The sequence below is a fragment of the Seriola aureovittata genome, chromosome 9 (genome assembly GCF_021018895.1).
Source record: "Seriola aureovittata isolate HTS-2021-v1 ecotype China chromosome 9, ASM2101889v1, whole genome shotgun sequence".
NCBI lineage: Eukaryota > Metazoa > Chordata > Actinopteri > Carangiformes > Carangidae > Seriola > Seriola aureovittata.
In genome coordinates, this window is record NC_079372.1 from 1,860,419 (window position 1) to 1,876,358 (window position 15,940).

Genomic DNA, 15,940 nt, shown 5'->3' on the forward strand with positions numbered 1-15,940 from the left:
AGTCTGTTAAATTATACATTTTAGCACTGAGTGGGTGTATATATGTGTGTGCAGTGTTTGTAAATAAATTATAGGGTCATACCTGTGAGCCACTACAAAAGCAAAGCCATTTGCTAAGTACAAACAACCACAAAATACATTAAAAAGCAATCGCACACGTGGCCTTTTCTGCATCCGATAATTCTTCACAATTTTCACCGGTGCCCTGATTCTTTCTTTGACATTGTGTGGCAGTGGCAGGGGGCACTGATGTGAAAATCTTAAAAGGATTAGGTGGGTTGGTGTTGCCAGCCAATTGGTGCTTGTCAATCTCAGAGGCCCCTGTGTGTTCCCTCTCTTACTTGGTCCAAGCCTCCTTTCTCTCTATCGGTCAGGCTTAATGTCTGAAGCTTAAATGGCCACACTAGACCGTCCCCTCGGTGTGACGGAGTGACAGGTGGCAGATCAAGACATGAGGACAGAGAAGGAAGACAAAGACAACGTGGAACAGGCGGCTAGAGACCGAGACAGGAGGGGGAAAGAGCCGTGTAGGCAGGGATTAGGAAACAAATAAGAGCAGAGTGACAGGAATGTGGAAACACTCAGGCAAGTCATATGGATGCATTTGGATATTGTCATAATGCCATCTCATGTTATATTCCAGCGCTTTTTATTCTCTTGTCTTGCTTTGTTTCTTGGTGTTTGTTTTGATACATTTTTTGTCTTATTAAAATTCTGATCTTATATTATAGTTATCATAATAGTCCAAGCTGTACTGAAATTGAAATGTGTGTCAAATAACGGCAGAGTCACGCCGCCGGTGTTTCATTTGCAGAAACTGGGACAAGAGTCAGCAAAGCAAAGCAGAAAAAAAGTAGCTTCTGCGGGAAAAACAGAAACAGAGAAATATGCTAATATATTGCAGCAGTAAGTTGTGGCACACACATTGCATGGGGTTGGAGTTAGGGCCTAGTTAAGCAGTTGGGGTTTTATGGGCACTGGCTGGGAAACTTTCCAAAAGTATCTGATGCCTTACCCAAGGTTCTTTAGAGAGAGAGAGTGAGAGAGAGGGGACGGGACAGAGGAAGCCAAAAGGGAGAGAAACTGCTGCCTCCACAGAAGAGGACCAGGCCCTGGATAATGGTTATTATGGGACTCAGGAGTGTCAGGCTATTCTTCAGCCTCTTTACATGGGTCATTTCCTAACAGCACTGGCAACTGGCCAAGCCACAGACACACAATAGAGCCATTGCTTGGTCATTACCAGCACACACATTTCTCTACCACACACACACACACACACACACACACACACACACACACAAGCGTGCTCCCACACATTCACACCGATCAACCGACGGTCAACTCTTAGTGGATGGGAAGCAATAACAGCCGCTCCCCCCTCGCTTCTCGCCTCTCGCTGACAACTTGGTCCACTTTACTCTCATATCTGGACTACAATTCCAGCCGAGACATCTCTGCCGCGTCACTCACCTGGTCTCCGGTGAGGTGACAGGCGCTGAGGTTCTGCTCCTCAAATGACGGGGCAGAGCGGACGTATTTGAGCCAGCTGTTGCTGGTGGCATCTGGGCCTGTGTCCAGCGCAAACTTGACGTTGCCCATGTCATCCACCACCTGTTGGAGAAAGACAAGTTAGATTTAAAAAGGGAAAAATAAATATCTATGACAAACATGTTATTGTCAACTACCAAATCACGTTTGTAAAAATGTTATTTTCCAAGGAGCTTCTAGGCAGATGGAAATGTAAAATTTTAAAATGCCAGATCTGGGTATAAGAAGGAAATACCAGGAGATTGATGTTGGTCAACCTTAAGACACACAGAGGCAACATGTCAGTGGGTGTTACGACCACCTAACCTTGTTAATCCCGACAACTTGAAGAGGAAAGAGGGAAAGGAGAAGGGAGGACGCAAACTGTGGCCTCTTTCACTTGTCTAAAGACTTTCTCTGGCACATATTGATCACCTTTTGTAACCCCAACACCCCCCTGAGACTCCGAGAGCAGGTTTCATGTTACGTGCTTTCACAGAGAATGGAGGATGGAGATAGAGGTGAAGGAGGAAGAGGAGGAGGAGGAGACGAAAAGAAGAGGGGCTTATTGTGGAGCAAAAATCAGGAAGGAGTAACAAAGCTTTATGTTTTGCTGAAGAGAAAAATGGGACCTCACTCTTCACAAAAGTGTAAATTATATATATTATATATATAAAATATATATAAATAGAATTCTCTCTCTCTCTCTCTATATATATATATATATATTATATAAATTATATAAATATAAAATAAATAAAATACATTAATATATTAAGTCCTAAAATTTGCCAAAAGAACATAAAGACATTAGACACATTAACAGTTAGTGTATTTATGAAATAGCAGATTGCAAAGAGACTGTATCCATTTTAAAGGCCAGACATGTTGTCTTCTCCTCTTGGCTCCTTTGACTGCATTTGTGTGTGTGCATTGGCATCTGTGTGTGTGTGGTGGAGTTTGATGGTGCTGGGGAACCTGGGGGCGGCTCGGCTGAAAACCCCTAAGTTAACCCCCTTCCACCAAGCTGGGGTTGAAGCTCCGATTACGGCCCAGCGCTGCATGTGATACTGAGCCTGTGCGAATCCTCCGGGGAGAACTGGCCTGAGACAGAGCAACTCCTCTAATTACAACTCCCAATCAGCCTGGCCTGAGTTCAGCGCTGACCTCTAGCTTGACTCTCAGTGCTCCTAATCACAGTCAAATGTGTGCTGAAGGAAATCAAGGTGTGATGGAGAAGAACCAACAAGCCAACTGACGTTTTTAGATGTGCAAAGTTCGTGAACTTCTCCAACTGGCTGCTTGAAAAGGCTTGGTAGTGTTTTCTCCCCAGCTCGTAAAGTGTGAATGGTCATGTTCTTGTTGTCTGGGTGAACGCGTGCGGAAGGTGTATTTTCGTGGGTGGGGATGCAGGTGCCAAGTTTGGTGAGTAAATATATAAGGGTCTGGTTGGAGGTGTGGAAGAACTGCCATGTGCCTCTTTGTACAAATACGGTAACCGTTTTAGGCAAATGCATGGTTGAGGTAACAGCTTGAGGTAACAGCCAAGGTGTGAGTTTACCCTCTTCACAAGCTACGCCTGCTTTAGAATAACAATGCCTGCTAGTGCTTCGCCTAAAAATAATGTATCAAACCTTGACTTATGTTTAAAAACCCTGTTCCACATGCCTGAAATAAAAACTCAAAACTGAGGCTACTGCTTATGTAAATGTATTTGCTGATTGTGAGAGTGGGGAAAGAGACTGTTTATGCAAATGCAGTTCTTGTTATGTATTTTCTGTAATTCACACCGAGAGACTCCGAAGCAAATAATGTGATAATGTCCACCGTAAGAGTTTATAAAATAAAAAGCTGAATCTTATCCATTCCTCATTCTCCACATCTACAGCTGCTGCTTCCAGTTTATAACTTAAAACACTCGGCCTGATCGAGTCCAGGCATTTATTTTATGTGTGAAAACAGTCACTGAAAACTAACCAGGCATACCCGCTCAACCACACGCACGCACACACGCACACACACATACACACACGCACACACACACACACACACCACCCCCAATATCTTCCGCAGGTGTTGGAGTCAGAGTGCACTTGTCACAGCGTTGTCGGGGAGCTGCGACAGGTATCGTACATGTTTTATGAACACATGGAGACAAACGGAGATCCAGGCGGAGTCAAGGTGGGATTATTCCCTTTATCTTGGGGGGGATAGGTGTGTGAAGGAAGGCGGGGAAGTTCAACTCTGAGCAGACTGACATATGTGTGAATACTGCCATACCTACACATAGCACGATAGTATTCATACACACACATTTTGGTCCCCCCCCCCCCCCTCCCCTCCCCTCCCCTCCCCTCTACACACACCCCAGGGTCTGATCACTGGCCTAATGAGCAGCAGACCTGTGTGTGTTGTGCATGCACATGTGTGTGTGTTGTCTGGTAGGCCTGCTAACACCCTGTCTCCGGGTGGAAGCCTGATTTATAAGGCTTCAAATGAGGTGCAACAGAGAAGGAGAGCCAGAACAAGCCCACGGCTGATTGTTTGTTTATTTACCTTTTCTTTTTCATCCTCCCCTCCCTACCGATGTCATGTGGCTGAGGAGGACCTGGCTGGAAATCATCAGCTCCGCATGCAAATGGGTTTCCACAAAACAAAGCAAACCTGACTACTGAAAGTTTTCCCATAACCTCCTTTCCTATCTCCTTCTTCAGATCAGAGGCTGAGACAAAAATGGTGACGCTAAAAATATCAGGAATGCTGTTTCTATATTTTCAAATTTCCCATCACGCACTGACTCTGTGTTGACAGAATTGCCTTATTCTCCTCTGTCCGGTCATTATCCTCTTTCTCTTTCTGCTGTTTTGGGCAGATCATCTATTCACTTCCAACTTAACTCTCTAAGTCAATTTACTGAGCTCCTGTGATCAACAGCCTTGTTCCTCCGCACAATTAAAGGAAACTTCCACACCGGTTCCCGTTTCATAGGTTTGTGAATCATCATTCTCATCAGTAATAACAAAATTATATTCACTGTGTTCATTGTTGCAACCTGGGAATGTGGTGAAACTGCTAAAAAGAAGTTTGACAGCAGCAGTCAGACCACCAAACAGGTTTTGAACAAAAACCCTAAGTTGGCCAAACGCATCGGGGAGAGAAAAAAGAAAAGGAAAAAGGTGAAGAGTAAAGTTATCATAATTTTAAACATCCATCAGCGTTGAGAGATTGCTTTCCTGGTTCAAGTTTGGCCTTGCCAACAGCTGTAGTGAGTGCTCACTTTTGGTTTCACCTCCAAATAGATAATGGTTAGATAATATGGCTAAACTGTTTACAACCTGTGTGATCACTGGGCTGCTCGTGTTTCCTGCCCCGTCACACCTCGCCGTGGTCATTTCTAGATCTCACTGAGTACAATGTTATTATTAATGACACAAATAATAGCAAACCCTATGACAACAAGTTCAAATTATTATTTAAGGCAATTAAAATGACAAAAATAGTCACCCTTGTGATGTTTATTCATACTTTCATTCATTTCTACATCACTGATTTACTACTATAAAACACATTTGAGACATTTTGATTTTAGAGCTTGATCTATATATATGTTTTTTTTTTTCACGATGAAACAGCATCAGAAAGTAACTTATGTGACAACACACACACACTCACACACACACACACACACACACAAACACACACACACCCACGCACATGTGAGCACAGACACAATGGGACTTCAGTCAAAGAGAAGCGCCTCTGAGTGGACAGGATGCAGGGCAAACTCCACAGGAAGCTCTGATAAGAGCACGACACTTATATCGCTCCTCACAACACAAAGGGGAACCTTTGACAGCTAGGAACCTTTAATGGATGTCTCGGCATGCCTTCTCCCCCGCCAGTTATATCTGTCAGATATGTGTGGCGCACAGGGCTGAATTAGTAGAGAAAAGTTACTTGTACGAGTAGACGTTGGTGACAAGGTACATATTATTTTCTGTTTGACGGAGGGCAGAAAATGGAAATGGCAGCTCAGAGCGCAGTGGTGATTGTGATTTTGATGTGAAATGGAGATAGAAGCAGACTTACAGCATGTGAGACCTAACTGTTAGGTTATTGTGTGTCTCTGAGGGAATATATTTATGAAGTGTGATCTTACTGCTTTGTTACGCTGCCCTGGGTTTCAATGTGTGAACACACCCTAGTTTGCATGAATTTATATATATATATAGATAGAGTTCTTGTTTTCATACAATTTTTTTCTCAAACTGTAAAAATGACTTAACTGTAAAAACTTCATTCTGACTTGTCTTTAAATGTTTTTCATGTCAGGGATAGACAAAGGTTTGTTTTTTTATGTATTAGCTTCAGTGGATTCAGCAGAGAAATAAATGATGAGTCATATTTGTGCTGCCTTTTGTTTCAACAGGGGCTATCAAGACAAGCAACAAACTGTGACCACTCATGTCTGTAAAAGTCTAATAAAGATGATTTTTTGGGGATTCAGGTAGTTGAGTGACATGAGCCTCCCACAAAGACAGATGGAGAGGCAGGTTCTTTTTCACCAGAAGTTAGCAGAAAGATTTCTCTGTATTGAAGGTTTTTCTGTCTGTGGAAAACAGGAAAGCCGCACCGTCAACACGCAGAGAGAAGGCTGACTCCCCCTTGGTTCGCCAACTCATATCCTGGGGAAGTAGCTAACAAATGAAAACAGGTTGTTTCAAAGAGAAAAAGAGCAAACACCAGGGGGCCGATTGCCTTTCAATATGTATCTTGCTTTTAATCTATCTGGATCGAGAATATGTGAAAACGAGTAAAAAGAGGGAGGGTGTACTTCTTCTTGGAGCCGCTAGGGGGCAGCCTGGAATGAGAGCTCTTCAGGTGAGAAAACAGGAGTGGAAATGAAACTTCTCTCCCTCTCTGCAGCTGTATACACATACATACAAAAACACAAGGCCAGGGTGGTTGTAGACAATATGAAAATGGTCAGAGCGAGAATTCCATGTATACACACACATACACACACACACACACACACACACACACACACACACACACACACACACACACACACTGTTTTACTCTGACGAGAGGGCCAGTCATGGAAACAGAGCAGTGACAGTGACAGATTGAGTGGCTGTGAAGTGGGCTGCGGAGCTGGTTGTTAGAGGTGTTGCAAATTAAGGTGCAGGATGACTAACAAGAAATAAAGAAGTGTGTGTGAGAGTGTGTATCCTTTCTGGAAAAGGGTCTGTTTCCAGTTGGGAGGCCCACGTAACATGCAGACACACACATATACACACAGGCGGACTAATAAAGCGGCTGACAGAGTACAGATCCCCACAGCCTCCAACGTGTTTGCGCACATTCACATGTATTTATGTGTGTGTATGTGCATGTGTGTGATGGATGGGGGCCTGCAGAGATGACCCTACCCTGCCACATCACTCAGCAGTCTAAATGAGTGTGTGTCCGTCCACATTTTGTGTGTACGTGTGTGTGGAAGTGAGAGGTGGACGGGCACACATGGGGTCCTGTCAAGAAAAGTCCTCTTAGAGCAAGAAGGAAAAAGACAGAGAACAAAAGACAGAGAGAAAGAGAGATCGTTCACAATTTAATACATTCAAAGACGACGTGGGAGGGCGGTGAAGAAACAGATAAAGGAAGAAAGTGCAAAGAAACTGATAAAAGTATCTGACTCTTAATTCTACGTGCATGTTAGTTAACCTGGGAGGGAGGTGTTTGTCTTCATGGATGTGAGCACATGTACACTACATGTAAGAAGGATGAAGAGGAACAGAAACTATTGGCTCAAATAAAAGTCAATAAGATTTTGAGCTTGTGAAATGATGTTCAGGAATAATTCCATCGCTGTGGTTTCCTCTTTGTAAAAAAAAATCTTTATTTACACATTCCCAGTGTCTTTGAGACAGAAATAATTTCTAAAGATCAATTCAGAAACTCAAAATCAAGATCCTTTTTTGAGCCCATATAGTAGAAAATAGCACGATGTGGCTTTTATCAATACACACATATCTAATCATTTGTATCAAACCTTTGCAATCAGTCGCATCCTGGAAATGTTTCAGTGAAAATATGTTGAGTCCAAATAGAGAGAGTTCGTAGCAGAGTCAAAGTGTTTCATCAGGAGGACCCATACTGTGAGTATAGATTGGGCCTTTAAAAATAGTATGTGTGTGTGTGTGCATTTGTGTGTGTGTAAGGCCTATTACTGATGCTGGTAATAGTACACCTGCGTAGCCATGTCTGGCAGCCTAATGACAGCTAAAGAGGAAACAGGCTGTAAATCCACACACACGCACACACGCACACGCACACACACACACACACACACACACACACACACACAGTCTTCCTTTTATCAAATTACGAGCCCTTATGTCAGATATCATATACAGTGTGGTCCCCACTGTATTTACCGTTTGTCATAGGAACAAGTGAGTACCACTCTAAAAACATGTGTGTCTATACCTTATGTGAGCTTTAGTTGTACCACTTGTAATATATATACAAGGCGCTGGGAGTGTGTGTTCACAGTGTGTGAGTGTATGTGTTGTGTCTGTGAAGGTGAGTAAAGGCGTGTTAAATGTGACCCATTTTATCTGGGCCGGGCAGCCATCGACATAATTAAAAACCAGGCAGGCAGGCCAGGGAGGGCCTGGGGCCTTGTAAAAGCCATCTGGGTTGTAGTGTGTGTGTGTGAGTGTGTGTCTACAATGTGAGTGTCAGAATGTGGCCCGGCTCACTAATGACCCAACTTGCTTCTCTTAAATCAGAGTCTCTATGGTCACCGTCACACAGCTATCATTTGTGGTGAGTGTGCATGTGCCATGCTGAAAGCAGCATGTGAAACGCTCCGGCGTCTATCTCCCACACTCACAAAATCGTGGTAAAGTCAAATCTCATTTTGTTCGATTTTGACTGATCTAACTTTTTCTCTTTCAGTGGGACTTGAACAGCAGTTCCCATGCAGGTGAGAATCCAAGGTTGGATCTGGTGATTTATGATAATCATTCAGTATTTGGTAGATGTTCCCCCACACGGTGACGACAGGCAGAACGACAAAATAAATATAAAGATGTTTTATCTGATAATTGTTTTGTAATATCTGATAATAGAATAACCACCAGATTTTGTTTAGCTACTGGATGATATAATACTATGAAAACAACATGCGTTTATTACTTCATAATGTGTGTAACAAGCTGATGATATAATAACACCAACTAACAGGGATTATTACATAAACAGGTTTCAATGCATTTTGATTCTGTTAAGTTACCCAGCAGTTACGACTCAGTGGCCTACTTTTGCATTATTATGCTGTCAATAGTTACATGATACATACATAGATAAGTTTGTTTCTTTCTCTCCTATTCTTTTTCCAGCAGCAGAAGGCCAAACATTAGTTCTGATTATAAAATCTACCAATGACGAATCTGCTACTATGTCTAATTTAAACAGTGTGTAGCTGATGACTACATACAGTATCTTCAGCCGCTCTGTGTTATTTTTAGCATCACGCCACCACGTCCACTTCAGCTCGTCTGAATGAGCAGGTTACCATGTGCTGGGTTGCCAGGTTGGGTAACTTTAAACAGGAAGTGTGAGCGCTTTAAAAGAAGAGAGGCAGGGAGTTTTCGGGCTGGACCTCGTTAATGAAATGGCTTTATGTTATTTACAGCCCCTTGTTAAAAGGCTGGATGAGTGTGTGTAAAAGTGTCTGTGTGTGCGCCTGTGTGTGTAAATGCACATGCTTGTGTATGCCTTTGTATATGTTTTGTGTGTACATGCAGGTGTATGTACTTATGTGCATGAATTTTTGCCTGTGTACATGTGTTTTTTATGTGCATGTGATGTGCACAAGTGTGTGTGTGTGTGTGTGTGTGTGTGTCTGTGCACAGTAGTTACCATCATGCTATGTCTGTTTTACTGTTGGGCAGCCTGTTACAGGCCTGGCTTTATGATATGTATTTAGGGCAATTAGTGAGCAGATATATTGGCTCATTATAGTGAAGCAGGTGTAGTGTAAATGGGGAAATATATGAACAGTACATCAGGGTCACACACTCTGTCGGTAGTGTTTGAAGGCTAGCAGCTAGACTTATGTGTGTGTGACAAATAGGAGCACAAACACTGAATCAGTCAGATCAGACGGAGGAAATATTTTCTCAAACAGGTCAAAGAAATCCTGCAAATCAAGCGAGAGCATTTATCACATTTTAAAATCTGCTAAAAATAATTGTTAACAGGCTCAAGAGGAGAACAAAGGGAGCAAACTGGTTGAATATTAACTGAGAGAAAGTCTGAGTATGTGTTTATTGGCTGAAAACAATGTTCAGTCAGCAACGTGGTTGTTTATTGGTGCTGGTGTTGTCTCCAGAGGAGTCTGCACACAAAGACACACATTAACCTAAACACAAATGAAGATACTGAAGTCACTGAGTGCATGACTTTTATGTGATTATAGCAAATTATTATTATCTTTTCTGATGTTATGAGTCTTAGTTTATAGATACGACAACCACAGTGACGCACATTCATCTCATATTTTACACATTGTGCTTAAAGTGCTTCACACGTGTGTGTTGTTTTATACTGTTGGAATATACAATTTCTGTGTTTTGCACCTGAAAAAAATGGGCTCCAAACCAAGAAACTGCACCTTTCAACAAGCCATCCTGGAAAACCTTTATGTACTAGAATATGAAATATTTACTCGATACTCTTTGAAACAGGGAGGGAAAAAATGGATTTCCAAATTTAAGCACATAATGCATATGGGCAATTAGCCCAAACAGCGGGGATATAAAATAAAAATTTCCTGAGCTCAAGCGAAGGAACTAAATCAATCAAATCTAATGCATCTATGCCAAGAATAATGGCAAATAATACTGAAGCGAGGAAGCTTGCATTCAACACTGACACAACTTGACCTCCACTCTATCGACTGACATCGGAAGTGAAACACAAAATGGGACAATTCCTGGAACTGTGCAAACACAAATAGGGAAGTGGCGCTTGGGACAAATTTGTAGAGCATGTAACACTATCAATTATTTATTAACACCCGAATAAAGGAATACTTCCTTCAACAACATTTGCTTTTGTGATACAATGGAGAATGATGGAGGGAGAGAGAAGCAAGAGGACGAGAGACGCAGAAACGCAATGACAAAATCTGTTCATTAACAATCATATTTGCAGTGATACAAACCAGACGACAGGGGTTTACAATATGAACTGAAAGAGAATTTTTCCCTCTGCATCTCAGTTCCTGCTCAGTATCAAATCAACGTGCGGCCTCAACATTTATCTCATCCACTACCTCATTCCTTGAATCTCAGAGAAGCCGGCTGACACAGAACAGAGGAGGTCATGTCTGTCTCCAACCATCGCCTTTAAATTTGATCGTTTGGTGGATGTTTGGTCCCTGCATTAAAGAAAGTTGTCGTGTCCTTGTGCGCTATAAGATCAATGAGCTGGCAGGACAGCACAGCACTGAGACAAGAAGAAACGTAAACTCTGTTTCACTCACGCTAGAGAGAGACAGACACTCACACATTCCTCTTTATTTTTGCCCTTTACTCTTCCTCTCTCAGTCTCACCCCATCATCACCCTTTTCTCCACCTGGGTTTTAACAGGAGGTTTAAATTTGAGAGCCCAAATCGACAAAAATGCATTGTGAAGTAAAAAAACAGTCCTTTCTCAGCAGCTGACCGGGACAGCATGTGGCAGAACCCCCGTGTGGCGGCAGGCCTAGGACTTATTAGAACCATCTGAGCAGAACTCTTCGTTTACTGTAACAACCAGACTCCACTTTCTCCTCTCACTACCTCCTCTCCCCTCCCTCTCGTCCTCCTCACCTGTTGAATGTGGCCAGCCTTTACTCCTCAGTTTCGTGTCCCATGCTTTTTGGGCTGACGATTGCCCACAGAAAAGCTGCAGACTGACGGGTAGAAACTTGCTTGCCTTGCAACATAAAGGCTACAAACAATCCATAATGCAATCCCTGTCTTACAAGTTCACTGTGTAACACAAGGACTGAGACTCCTTCCATTAAAAAATGCAGCTGTGAATACATAAATCTAATCCTTGGATATAATTCAAACTTTTTTGTGCATTCCCAAGACAAATACTGTGTTACATTCAGGCCAAATGGTGTCACACAAAGTCCAATACAGATTAAATGGATTGGTCTTCACTTGGGCATGAGAGATGAATTTAAGATAAAGTAACAATAGCCTGTTCATTTTCTGCACAAATCATTGGAAACTGCTCCTTTCTGTTTTGTAAAAAAAAAAAAAAGGTAAATAAGGAGAAAAATATAAAACACATTTGAATATCTACCCAGTGGGATTAACTGTACCATAGAGGCAGCATAGGTGATGGTATGAGGAACGATACTCTCCTTGAACAGGATTAGCAGAATATCTGGCTATTCTCATCTCTACCAAAGGATAATTTAATGTGTGTGTTCTCATCTGTGCTCTGTGTGTGGCTGCGGAACATGGGTCTACCTATAGGAGTGTGTGTCTCAGTCCAACACCAGCCTCTACGTCTCCTCACGCACACACACACACACACACACACACACACACACACACACACACACATGAAGCTGGCTCTCCCCTCTCCTGCCTTACCGGCGGCTGAGACTAACCAGGACAGGAGGGCCAATAAAGCTTTCTCTCTCTGAGTGTTGGGCCTGCTGGTGAGAGGGAGAGGAAAAGACCTATTTCACTGTTGTATAAACCATTGTTTCATTTCCACACTTCTCTCTCCCCCTCTCTGCTCTGATATTTCACAGGGTTTTTGGCCCCCGTTCAAGTGTGAACACAATACAGCTATTGAGATCATGGCTCGCACCTCCTGGCCTGAGCTGGGCTCCGCGCTAGCTTTAGCACCCGCAGCTACCACTTCATACTCAAACTGCCATAAGTGCTTCTTCCTTTTTTTTCCCCCCATATTCTTAATTTTTGTTTTGACTCAGGAAGCAGCACAGACAGACACACCACAACCCCGTGCCCTATCCCCCATCTCGTCATATTAACCTTCACGCAAACTCTGGCTCTGGAGGGCCCCAGTGTGCAGGTAATGCATCCTGATTGACCACCGCAACCTAGAGGCCCATATATCCAACTTTTAATTAAGAACGCTCATCCCTTCTTCTGAGAGAGAGGGAAACAGCAGAGTAGACCGGGGGTAGCAGTGTGTGAGTCGATCATGGATATGTGTGTGTTGCAGAAGAGCCCTGCAGCCATCTGGTTTGTGTTAGACGCATTATTAAGAGTGTGTCAGTGGCCGAGGCCTGGCTGATGGCTATCAATCTGCCCTTTAATGTATGACGGGATATATGGAGGAATGGATGGATATGGGCCCCCCTCAGAGAAGCTAATGGCTAAACGGATGCATTAAGGTGATTGAGGCCCACGGTGGAGATGGGGCCCATAGTGGAGCTGCACAAGAGGGCTTGAGGGCCGTCTTATCTCCTACGGCCTTGAAGCTGTTGGGAACTGCAGGACAGCTGTGGTGGGGATGGATGAACGGAAGGATGGAGGGAGGAAAAAACAGCAGAGGAAGGGAGGCAGACGGGTAAAGTATAATGCTAACACAACAGGAAATCTCACGGAAAACATTACAAATAGTGCTGAAATGATCAGCCACTTAAATCATTTTACTGATTAATCATTTCAGGGATTTTGTCAGGAAATAAAAGCAATTAGAAGACGTGAAAGGCATTTTTTTCCTGACACTTTAAGGACTAAATCATTAATAAAAATGTATCATCAGATTGATCAATAATTGATATATACTGTATATATAAAAAATAAAAAGTATAGTAATCACACATGACACTACACAACACTGAGTAGGTCTTTGATTTGTGAGAAAGAAAAAAAGGCTAGGAGGAAGAGAGGAGGAGACAGACAGATAAATGAGGAGGAGGAGCAGCTGTTGACACAAGCCTTCTCCTTTCTGTCAGATAAGAGATAACTGGGCTGCAAGTGTTTAGACACACCATTAGTGGTGTCATCAATCACACACATATATTCACTAACACACAGACACACACACACACACACACACACACAGACAGAGTGAGGAGACGGAGGAGGATTACTGGGGGGTGACACAACATATTGCTCTATTACTGCTTCAAGCATGTCAGACTATGTTTTTCCTTTACAGCTCATCACACACACACACACACACACACACGAACACACACACACACACACACACACACACACACACACTCAGCCAAGCAGCATTGGAGACTTGATGCTTGCAGTGTATCTACAAACATAAGAGCGCAGGCAGCAGTCCGTCATCAAACTGAGCTAAAGAGCAGACTGATGCAGATGAGACTTTTTCTTTTTGCAGTCCAGCTCTGTTTGATGTGCTCTTCTGGTTCAGAGTTAAGTAGAAGAAGGCAACTACTCTTAATGGACATACAGTACATATGTGTGCATGGACTGTGGGGGGGGTTTCGTCTGTGTGTATTAAAATGTTTGGTACAGTTATATATTATTCATCACATGTTGTACATTTCATTGAGGAAAAATAAATGACATTAGCGCTACAGCGTACAGTCACAGTTAGATAGGACAAAGTTGGGCTGGGTACACAGGGGTCATGAAGGACAGAGAAAGGGCACAGACCCAACTTTAACTCCCACCTGGAAACTTCTCATTAAAGCTCAAACGGCCCACGGCGTCCAAGTCACCATTAAAGTCACACCAGCAAATAACAATGACTTTCAAACTATCCTTTGACTAATAATGCTGTCATTACAAGTTACTCATGGCTTTACAAAGACCAAATAAAAAAACTTTTCGAGCAGTCCTGGGCTCCCCATGGTCACATTAAAAGCTAAGGCATAATTTGGCCATTCACTAACAACTCTTAGAGAATGCTTCCCTCAAGGAACACAATCAGGCATAATTGGCCAATCAACATTGGGAACAAACACAACAATATACCTCACACAGTGAGGCTGTTGGATACAGTCATGTGGACTTCAACCACAAAAATAAATAGGGAAAGGGCACGACACAATATTAATCCCTGTTAATCTATTGAGAATACACAGTCATATATCTATACAGTATATGTTAGTTTGTTCTTAAAGCAGGTAGATGAACAGGTACAGCAGAGGCACACATGTGGATTTTTCTGCAATGAACTGCCAATATATTTGCTTTAAAGGTCCAATCATATTTCTGACCATAGAAATTGCAGGTGTGTATTCAGGTAAACACATTTGAACAGCCTCAGATAACATGAATAAGAGAATAAAGCCTCATGATAATCTGTCATACATGTATTCAAGAACCTGTCAATCTATTGAAAGTAGTTACAGATTCAAATATGTTATGACTTCTGTTAGGGAGGTGACTGTTTTGTTTATATGTGGATCACTGATGTCTTTAATTATTGCTCAAATCCACCTATAGTTTATTTCCACTGAGCTACAGGTTGTGAAATAGTGATGGAATCAGTGGGTATTTACATGAGTCTGAGATATAATTTGAAATGAATTGTCTGAATGGGATGAAAAAAATCCAATTTTACCTCTATAATGATTTTTCCATGTTCTGCTTTGGTGTCAGCCAAGTAGCTGCTTTGAAAACCTTTACGGTAAACTCAAAACATCATGGTTTATTTTGAGACACTGAAAAGTTGTCAATTTGGAGATGTGAGCATTTCACCCAACAAGAGAGAAATTAATAATAAACCTGACACCAGTGACTACAAGCTGATGTATGAGGCAGTTTGAGTATGATCGATAACACTGAGGACACTTAAGGTGCAACGGGTCATCGCTCAGCACTTAGACATCATTATCTATTATTGACTGACTATCGAGTTCAGCCAGAAAGAGTCAATACAAGAATAACAGACTTAATTTGATAGACTTTGTAAAGTCAGTAAAATACATTTTAATTTGATGACAGGAAAGAACAAGGTTCTCTCATCCTGAATGTAGCAAAAAAGAGTATTTCCCTCCGTCTCTGCAGCTGGATTTGTCTTTTCTTACTCTGCCTTTGTTTTGGCAGTGTTTTAGTATTTAAGGCGTCGTGAACATGCATTTTGTAATCACAATAAAATGAACAAAATGGATGTAACTGATGAAAACACTCCTCTGTTTGTATCTATATGTGTATGTGTGTATTAATGTGGGCTTGAGCTTGTTAGTTGTACTAATTACTCCAAACAACACAATGGATCTTTTTAGCCTGGGGGGGCGTATTCACTATGACCTCCCCGTGTGCTGGAGCTCAGTGGTCCTGGGGGGTATTTAGGAGGTAAACATGTTGACTGCACCTCTACTTCGCCATACCACCATCCATTTACTTCCCCACAAGTGCAATTAACGAGCCA

At 42.4% G+C, this 15,940-nt stretch overlaps 1 protein-coding gene across 8 annotated transcripts in view; it reads right to left on the reverse strand.

Moving 5' to 3' along the window:
* Positions 1-15,940, reverse strand: part of prdm16 (PR domain containing 16) — a 184,376-nt gene that overhangs the window by 24,787 nt on the left and 143,649 nt on the right. For all 8 annotated transcript variants that reach the window (XM_056383807.1, XM_056383815.1, XM_056383808.1 and 5 more), the window contains exon 4: positions 1,474-1,614. In XM_056383807.1, coding sequence (XP_056239782.1) covers positions 1,474-1,614 — 141 coding nt within the window. The remainder of the gene's footprint in view (positions 1-1,473; positions 1,615-15,940) is intronic.